Consider the following 10,123-nt stretch of genomic DNA (forward strand, 5'->3'; position numbering starts at 1 on the left):
AGCAGCGTTGCAGTTCTTGACACAAACCGGTGCGCCTGGCGCTTATTACCATACCCCGTTCAAAGGCGCTTTTGTTTTACCCGTTCACCCTCTGAATGGGACACATACACAATCCATGTCTCAATTGTCTCAAGGCTTAAAAATCCTTCCTTAACCTGTCTCCTCCCCTTCGTCTACACTGATTTTGAATTGGATTTAACAAGTGACATCAATATGTCATGGAAGAAGGAGCAGGTGTTCTTAATGTTTTGTGTACTCGGTGTACAACAGAAATGGAAAACACCTTGATAGTATGTTGTTTTTCATAACATTAGGTACGGTACAGGTCTGCTTTCCTAAAACATCCGCTCTAGTATCAAGTCATGAAGATTGACAAAGCTCTTAGGATGAATAAATCACTCTTTAGGTTCAATAGATTCCACAGTATTGTATCAATCACTGTTTGGCCCATAGATTACACAGTATTGTCCTTGTTTGGTCTTGAGGTTTAGTGTTAATGTGTATCATGCCTGCTTCATGGCATGTGATGAATTCAAATCAAATTTTGTCACATGCGCCGAGTACCACAGGTGTAGAACATACAGTGAAATAATTACTTACAAGCCTTTAACCAACAATGTAGTTTTAAGAAAATATTTACCAAATAAACTAAAGTAAAAAGTAACACAATAAAATAACAATAACGAGGCTATATACAGGGGGTACCGGTCAAATGCGGGGGTACAGGTTAGTTGAGGTAATGTGTACATGTAGGTAGGGATAAAGTTACTATGTATTGATAATAAACAGCCTTTTGGACCTAGACTTGGCGCCCCGGTACCGCTTGCCGTGCGCTAGCAGAGAGAAAAGTAGAACGTTCTTATCATGACTGTCCTGTCTGTCTCTGTTCCTCAGGACTAAAGCCTGTCGTTACTTCGACCAGGGTCGTGGCACCTGCCCGTTTGGCTCCAACTGCTTCTACAAACACGCCTTCCCTGACGGACGGCTGGAGGAGCCTCAGCCTCAGAGAAGACAAGCGGGGTCCAACGGCAGGAACAGGGTGAGGCGCTGCTCGGACAAATGTCCTTTCCGTCAGACATAGATCGAGACGATTTTCGGTTTTCCTATGGGGTTCGGACGTTAACAGACAATGATCTGGCATTTGGACAATTTGTCTCACGGTCCAGAAGTTCTCAGCCCTTATTGTACCGCTTCCTGTTCTGCTTTCATAATACCGAAAGGAATTCCTGTTTTTAATATTCCTGTTCTCCCCTCCAGAACTCGAGGAGGACGCCCCTGTGGGACCTGTTCGAAGAGCGGGAGAACAGCAGTGACTCTTTGGACAACGAGGACGAGGAGATGGTGACCTTTGAACTGAGCGAGATGCTCCTCATGCTCCTCGCCGCGGGAACCGACGACGACGTCACGGACTCGGAGGACGAATGGGACTTGTTTCACGAAGAGCTGGACGATATCTACGAGATTTACCTATAGCACTACTCCTAACGTTAAAACCCCTATCCTTTGACTACCCTCTTCACCTTTACTGCGCTGTAGAATGGACTGTCTTGTGTGTTTGGACAGTAGCTTCTTTCCTCTGTTGTGGCAGTGCCTTTGGGCCTTTCATTCAGAAATCAACTACATGAAGAAGGAAAAACAAAACAGATGAGGGAAAAAAAAATGTATATGAGAACAGGTGGGTGTAAAACATTTTCTAGAAACGTCCTGTCCTTGTGAATTTATCTATCCGTGTCAGGTTCATGTAAAAATAACAATAAAACAAAAAAAACAAGGAAAAGAATTACAAACATTTTTGAAAATATCGCTAATAAACAGTGTTTATTTGTGGACGTGGGTTTGACTTAACATTTTTACCCAGGTGATGTTTTTAAGACTTGTTTTTTTTTTTTTTTTTTGAGGATGATGCACCAAACCAACTCTCCACAACTACACTTCCTGGTGATGATGTCATGTCTGTGGTGGTCATGGGTATCGTAGTCCTCTGGTCATGCACTGAGTTATTGGGTGGAGGGAGACAGCAGTCCTGTCGACTTCCTATATTCACTCTTTCCCTCCTCCCACTCCTGAGGGGGGGGGGGGGGGGGGGGGGACTCCCTCTGTCAAGGAGGGGGGTGATGACTCCCTCTCTGTAAGGAGGGGGGGGACTCCCTCTGTCAAGGAGGGGGGGTGATGACTCCCTCTCTGTAAGGAGGGGGGGGACTCCCTCTGTCAAGGAGGGGGGGTGATGACTCCCTCTCTGTAAGGAGGGGGGGGGACTCCCTCTGTCAAGGAGGGGGGGTGAACTTCGGGGAACAACTTACACTATCTAAAGTTGTTTTTTGAAATGGGCCCCAAGTCCACTTTTACCCCCCCCGTCCCCCCGTCCCCCGTCCCCCCCCCCGTCCCGATCGCAGGTATTATTCAGGAACACCTGTGGTACCTAATGACAAGTCCTTCCTCAGAACCAAGCTGAAAGTGACACTCAATGACACTGTGTTCCTAATGGCACCATATTGACTATACACTGAGTGTACAGAACATTACAAATGCCTTCCCAATATTGTCCCCCCCCCCCTCAGAACAGCCTGATTTCTTCGGGGCGTGGACTCTACCAGGTCTGATCCTTATACCATAGGGCTCTAGTGAACTACCAGTGGTCTAGATAGGGTGCCATTTGGAACACAGACCTGTCTGGTCACTGCTTCTCTTTGAACTCCCGTTAGAATGCACTATATATATATATGATGTTTCTCTATGGTCCACAACCATCCATCATGACTTGAAATTAAAGTTTATTATCAAAGTTAACAGGGGTTTTACTGAGTGGAATTCATTATTGATCTATGTCATTAAGTTGTGCTCTGATTTTATAGACATATTTATATTATATTATGAATTGTACTACACGTTTTAGAATTTCACATTTCTACATTTTAAGTGGGGCTCTGACGTGGTGGTTCTATGTGATCTGTTATTCCACCCAGAATGCATTATTTTGTTACCCCCACTAACTCAAGTCCCTACTAGGAAAAACCAGTCGTTCGAGGTTTTAGCGTTCTCTGCCGTGCTTTGTCCTCAATCTGAAGGTCTGTTGCCGTCCCAGCCAGTCAACCTCGGCATATTTAATGACGTGTCTGTGTCCTGTGGGGAATTGATGTGACATCGGGGGACGTTGGTCCATATTACTGTCTTCTCTCTGCTGTCACTCTGAATGACTTATGTCCCAGAATCCACCCCTAGTTCACTATAGTGAACTATCTATTACCTGGGTTAAAAGTAGCCTAGTTCACTACAGGGAACAGGGTGGGATGAAGCCCGGGTAACTGAGGTTCTGGATACATGGAGACGCTGGTAGTCCATTTAACAGGGTGGGATGAAGCCCGGGTAACTGAGGTTCTGGATACATGGAGAAACTGGTAGTCCATTTAACAGGGTGGGATGAAGCCCGGGTAACTGAGGTTCTGGATACATGGAGACACTGGTAGTCCATTTAACAGGGTGGGATGAAGCCCAGGTAACTGAGGTTCTGGATACATGGAGACACTGGTAGTCCATTTAACAGGGTGGGATGAAGCCCGGGTAACTGAGGTTCTGGATACATGGAGACACTGGTAGTCCATTTAACAGGGTGGGATGAAGCCCAGGTAACTGAGGTTCTGGATACATGGAGACACTGGTAGTCCATTTAACAGGGTGGGATGAAGCCCGGGTAACTGAGGTTCTGGATACATGGAGACACTGGTAGTCCATTTAACAGGGTGGGATGAAGCCCAGGTAACTGAGGTTCTGGATACATGGAGACACTGGTAGTCCATTTAACAGGGTGGGATGAAGCCCAGATAACTGAGGTTCTGGATACATGGAGACACTGGTAGTCCATTAACTCTTCTGGAAGATTCAGCTAGAAATGCTTCAGACCAGAGGGCTAGACTAGCTCTGGTCCAGGGTGTCTCCAGGCTGCTCGCTCACTATAGATAGTGATGGATGGTGAGAGCACAACGACGCCTTGCACCAGAGCTATAGGGCTAGACATGGCAGAATCTCTACTTCCTGTATGACACCTCTAGACATGGATACTCTATTTCCTGCCACCTCTAGACATGGCAGACACTCTATTTCCTGTATGACACCTCTAGACATGGAGCTTCTATTTCCTGTCACCTCTAGACATGGAGCTTCTATTTCCTGTCACCTCTAGACATGGAGCTTCTATTTCCTGCCACCTCTAGACATGACAGACACTATTTCCTGTATGACATCTCTAGACATGGAGCCTCTATTTCCTGTCACCTCTAGACATGGCAGACCCCCTATTTCCTGTATGACATCTAAGACATGGACCCTCTATTTCCTGTATGACATCTCTAGACATCTCTAGCCTCTATTTCCTGTCACCTCTAGACATGGTAGATCCTTTATTTCCTGTCACCTCTAGACATGGCAGACCCTCTATTTCCTGTCACCTCTAGACATGGTAGATCCTCTATTTCCTGTCACCTCTAGACATGGCAGACCCTCTATTTCCTGTCACCTCTAGACATGGTAGATCCTCTATTTCCTGTCACCTCTAGACATGGCAGACCCTCTATTTCCTGTCACCTCTAGACATGGTAGATCCTCTATTTCCTGTCACCTCTAGACATGGCAGACCCTCTATTTCCTGTATGGCATAAGGGCCCTTGGCGTTATAACTACTCTATTCCTGGCTACTCACTTTATAAATAGCCTTGCCTATCATTTACCAGACACTCCAATAATACCAAGTTATTTTGCTAAACAAATCCTAGGGATAGATCAACCGTTATATCAACAGTATGATTCATGTCCAATGTTGCCGAATATCGGTAAAGGATTCTCAATTTTAAAAATCCTGGAAAGCTCAAATGAACAGAACGACTGTGGCTACATATCTGCACACAGCAATAATTCCATCCACCGCATTTCATTCCAGTGGGAGAGAAAATCCACGCCTTGGTTTACGCCGCGCCCCCTATTGCTCTCCAACCTAAAGCAAAGACAGTACAGTGTGAAGACAGGTAGAAACTGCTTCTCCAATAGAAATCCCTGATCACGCTTGTAGGCAAGTTGACGCATGCGCAAAAATACGCAAAGCAAAGGCACTTTTTCAATATAAAGTCCTTTTTTATGAAAATTAAAACGTGTCAGTTTGGAGTGACAACACGTTCAACTACTTAAAACATTGGCTCGAATATAGGTTGTACCTTTTAGATTTTGAGAAAGTTAACTAAGGAAGAATTCTTCACGTCTCTCATTGACTTCTCAACACTGGCCTGTTCCCGGAAGTATCGCGATGTTGCGCCTCTGGGTTTAGAAACTCTGTGCTAAAAGCATCGAACACTACGGAACCAGGGAAGAAAAAGAGGAGAGGAGAGAAAGGGAAGCGAACGCGCAAATACATGCATACAATGATAGCAGAAATTGGTGCCGCCGACAATCCCAAGGCCAGCTCCAACTATCCCCATCCCCAAGCAGCTGTGATCTGCCCGGACTCACCGGTTTCATCCGCCCCGGACTACGGCGTCGGACAGCTGTTCATACGTAGCGCCTCGTCCAGGAGGGACACACAGACGTCCGCGGGGAGTATCAACCCAGACGAGAGCTCCATCAAGCCGCTGGTATCCGGAGTATCCTCCGCTATTACAGACGCCTATATCATGACCTCTGAGGAATTCATGCAGACCGCTCCCTTGTTCGGCCAGAGGTCCAAGAGAAACGTTCTCTACAAGATCCTGTGTTTCCTCATTCTGATATTCCAAGGAGGCATTCTAGATTTCTACCTCATTATCTTCACTGATCTGTACTGGTGCTCGTGGATCGCCACGGACCTGGTGGTGATTTCTGGCTGGGGGATCTTCTTCATGAAGAACGCCAGGAGCAAGAGAGAGCGGGCGTGTGGCTTCCACCAAAAGAGCTCTATATTCGGCTGTAACCTCGGCGAGTTTACCTACGCCTACCTGGCCTGGTTAATCTACGTGATCGCCTGCACCCCTAAAATGGTCCTCATTCTAGAGACTTCGATATTAGATCTCATCGCGCTCAAAGTTCCATTCGGTGTAACTGGATTTAAGATTATCATGTTGCTCTCGGTCCCGTTACTCTACTGTCTCATCAATTCTATCACCGAGGACCAGAACGGAGCTACGCGCCACCGGTCGCAGAGCTGCTTCATGACCACCTGTCTGGACCTCGTAGACAGCTTTACCCTGGTGGAGTTGTTTCTGAGGAACGAAATACCGACGGTCTATTTAAAATACACGGTCATCTCGGTGTATTTCATCGCCCTGGGCGTCCCGGTGGTGTGGTTGTACGAGTTGACAGCCTCCGAGATGCGGTGTCGCTGGGTCTGGGCTAGGTTCCTGGTCGGTGTGCTGGTCAACGCTCCTCTTCTGGTGGTCCGGTGCTTCCAGGTGTATGTTCACAAGATGCCCGTCTCAGTGTTCATGTTGAAGAATATGTTCTTCCTGGTCTGTAAGTGTCTAGAGCTGATGGAACAGTGCTTCACAGTGCGGGGAGTCAGGAGGTTCGGTGAGGGAAGTAACCCGGCGCAGTTCTCTCACTGTGTCTCGGAGAACGATATGTGTCCCCATGGATATGTTAACACCCTGGCCGTTACCACGCAGTCATAGGCCCGGCTTGGATCTCTCCCTGGCCGTCACTACCTAGACCTAAAACGGCCTGGATTTTATTTTATCCCCCTGGAGGGTGGAAGGCACATGAGTGATTGATGCTGGATGAAGAATTTTGAGGGCCAGGACAGGGATACGCCCTAAAACGGCATCCTATGCCCTATATAGTGCACTACTTTTGACCAGTGCTCATAGGGTTCTGATCAAAAGGAGTGCACTATATATGGAATAGGGTGCCAATGAGGATGCACCCCACAGGTGTCAATCAACGACAGCCTTATTGACGATTTTGTCATTTATTCAGATGTCAGAAGAACATTTGATTACAACAGGTGCTACAGAATCATTATGCATCAACTACACCTGCTTAAGACCTGGCAGACCTGGCCGACCTGGCAGACCTGGCAGACCTGGCCGACCTGGCAGACCTGGCCAACCTGGCAGACCTGGCCTACCTGGCAGACCTGGCCTACCTGGCAGACCTGGCAGACCTGGCCGACCTGGCAGACCTGGCCTACCTGGCCGACCTGGCAGACCTGGCCTACCTGGCAGACCTGGCCTACCTGGCAGACCTGGCCAACCTGGCCGACCTGGCCAACCGGGGCACTGGCCAGACAGATTCCTCTAATGCCTTGTCGGGGGTATGGTTGTGAAGTAGTAGCGGTGGTTGATTAGTGGGGGTTTGTGAATTGAAATCATTGACTTGCGCTTGTATTGTTGGGGGGACTTTTAGAAGAGTGAGAATCGTGTTGTTGATTTGATTTGTTTGAACGAGTTTGACAAAAGTGCAAGAAAGATTGTCGTTTTGAAACTGAATCTTGGATATGGTGTGGATGTAAAGTCATTGGTCAATTCTTGTCTCCCAATCTGTGAACCTTCCAGATAGCATTTCCTGATCAATGAATAGATGGAAACCTTGTGCTCATTTAGATGCCTAATTACTGTGGAATTGCGATATATACGTAATGATTCCAATGTTTAATCATGTCCTCTCATTTCCTAAACTATTTTGGGGGGAATATTTCATGTTATCAATATAAATCAGTTGATATTTCTTAAGGATTTGACATCACTATGTGTATTTTACTGTATGTTATGAAGTACCACAACAATATGTCATGATGATGAGACACGGAGCAGACAGCTATAGAGCGACGTCTTTATTATACTATTACTCTGTCTGTCTGTGTCTCTGTCTCTCGCTCTCTATCTCTCCCTCTCTTGCTCTTTCTCTCTCTCTGTCTGTGTCTCTCTGTCTGTCTCTCTCTCGCTCTCTGTCTCTCCCTCTCTCGCTCTGTCTCTCTGTCTGTGTCTCTGTCTCTCTCACTCTCTGTCTGTCTGTCTGTCTGTCTGTCTGTCTGTCTGTCTGTCTGTCTGTCTGTCTGTCTGTCTGTCTGTCTGTCTGTCTGTCTGTCTGTCTGTCTGTCTGTCTGTGTCTCTCACTCTCTGTCTCTCTCTCTCCTCAAGACAAGGCCTACTACCTCTTTGCATCCAGTCAATATCATCTGGGCTGTCTGTCTGTCAACATGTGTACTGACAGTCTTGACTGATGGAATTTATCCAGTGTCAGCCTTGCCAATTTCTCACAAGAAATGGACGGAGCTTCAAAAATGAATAGTGGGTGTGATATAAATGTGATATAATATGGATACAAACATGATGAGACAATCTGCTCCAAGGTGCTATGAAGGAATGTGGAGCTGTGGAATCAGATGGGTGTGGCGTTGGTATGCGAGGTGTTTCACATCCTATTGCTGGATAAACTCTGGATAAAAAGAACAAAAACCCCCACTGCTATTACCTAACAGAAGGCCCTTATATGAGAGAAATAGGTCACTGTGCAACCAATAGATCAGGGTTGAGAGAATGAAGGGTTACAGACAGATTGGAGAATAAATCACGGTCGCACACATGTCATCCCAAAATGTCGGTCTCTGTTTCTCCGATTGATCTTCTCATACAGTGAAAAAACACCAAAATTATGTTTGATTAAAAAAAATGCCAAATCCATATTGGTAATGACCGTAGTCTGCAGACACTATTGTACAGTATATAACATCAGCCGACATCTTGTATTTACTGTGTTCCAAAAAGTAGTCCATTTAGTTTCCAGTGCCTCGGCCTCTGGTCATTAAAATAGATCTTGGATGTAATATAATTCATTCAACCTTATGGTGATATGTGTCATTTCCTGTTCCTGTTTGTCCTTGACTTTTTTCTGATGGGAAAAGAGTGAGCTGAATACATCCCGAGTTCCAGTCTGTATGTGCCATCATGCCAGCTTCTTGTTACTCAGCCTCAATGCATGCCAAACTGTATGTCTTGTATGGAGTTGGCTAGAACACCGACTGATCTGAGACCAGGCTATGATGAATATGCAGTTAGGTGATGAATAGGAATGAAAAAATACTGAGATTTTTTTTTTGCCTTTTTGAGTGCAGTGAACAGTGGAGGATTGTTGATGGGTTTCTTCATGAAGTGTTGTGAACACGAGTTGTGGAATAAAATGAAATTATATTTTATAATATAAAGTCAAATTAGGGCATTTCTACGTTGGCTGATTGAAATGAGCTGTCCTTCTACCTACCTTTCTGTTGGCTGATTGAAATGAGGTGTCCTTCTACCTAGCCTTACGTTGGCTGATTGAACTGAGGTGTCCTTCTACCTACCTTTCTGTTGGCTGATTGAACTGAGGTGTCCTTCTACCTACCTTTCTGTTGGCTGATTGAACTGAGGTGTCCTTCTATCTACCTTTCTGTTGGCTGATTGAACTGAGGTGTCCTTCTACCTACCTTTCTGTTGGCTGATTGAACTGAGGTGTCCTTCTACCTAGCCTTACGTTGGCTGATTGAACTGAGGTGTCCTTCTACCTACCTTTCTGTTGGCTGATTGAACTGAGGTGTCCTTCTACCTACCTTTCTGTTGGCTGATTGAACTGAGGTGTCCTTCTACCTACCTTTCTGTTGGCTGATTGAACTGAGGTGTCCTTCTACCTACCTTTCTGTTGGCTGATTGAACTGAGGTGTCCTTCTACCTACCTTTCTGTTGGCTGATTGAACTGAGGTGTCCTTCTACCTAGCCTTACGTTGTCTGATTGAACTGAGGTGTCCTTCTACCTACCTTTCTGTTGGCTGATTGAACTGAGGTGTCCTTCTACCTACCTTTCTGTTGGCTGATTGAACTGAGGTGTCCTTCTACCTACCTTTCTGTTGGCTGATTGAACTGAGGTGTCCTTCTACCTACCTTTCTGTTGGCTGATTGAACTGAGGTGTCCTTCTACCTACCTTTCTGTTGGCTGATTGAACTGAGGTGTCCTTCTACCTAGCCTTACGTTGGCTGATTGAACTGAGGTGTCCTTCTACCTACCTTTCTGTTGGCTGATTGAACTGAGGTGTCCTTCCACCTACCCTTATGTTGGCTGATTGAACTGAGGTGTCCTTCTACCTACCTTTCTGTTGGCTGATTGAACTGAGGTGTCCTTCCACCTACCCTTATGT

General features: G+C 46.1%; 2 protein-coding genes across 2 annotated transcripts in view; both read left to right on the forward strand.

Moving 5' to 3' along the window:
* LOC115191047 (probable E3 ubiquitin-protein ligase makorin-1) overlaps window positions 1–1,826 on the forward strand; it is a 31,107-nt gene extending 29,281 nt beyond the window's left edge. Inside the window, exons 7-8 of the mRNA XM_029749053.1 lie at window positions 895–1,039; window positions 1,258–1,826. Of these exons, the coding sequence (XP_029604913.1) occupies window positions 895–1,039; window positions 1,258–1,473 (361 nt within the window). The 3' untranslated portion in view covers window positions 1,474–1,826. The remainder of the gene's footprint in view (window positions 1–894; window positions 1,040–1,257) is intronic.
* A 3,359-nt stretch (window positions 1,827–5,185) lies between these two features.
* On the forward strand, window positions 5,186–7,012 carry LOC115191042 (transmembrane protein 121B-like). The gene has a single exon (XM_029749046.1). It carries the CDS (start codon window positions 5,397–5,399, stop codon window positions 6,624–6,626), a length of 1,230 nt encoding a protein of 409 aa, XP_029604906.1. The 5' UTR covers window positions 5,186–5,396; the 3' UTR covers window positions 6,627–7,012.
* The last annotated feature ends 3,111 nt before the right edge of the window (window positions 7,013–10,123 follow it).

Source organism: Salmo trutta, unplaced genomic scaffold, assembly GCF_901001165.1.
Source record: "Salmo trutta unplaced genomic scaffold, fSalTru1.1, whole genome shotgun sequence".
Taxonomy (NCBI): Eukaryota; Metazoa; Chordata; class Actinopteri; order Salmoniformes; family Salmonidae; genus Salmo; species Salmo trutta.

What these genes read in the sequence shown, in the direction of transcription:
- LOC115191042 (XM_029749046.1), top strand. Translation starts at nt 5,397, where the DNA reads ATGCATACAATGATAGCAGAAATTGGTGCCGCCGACAATCCCAAGGCC.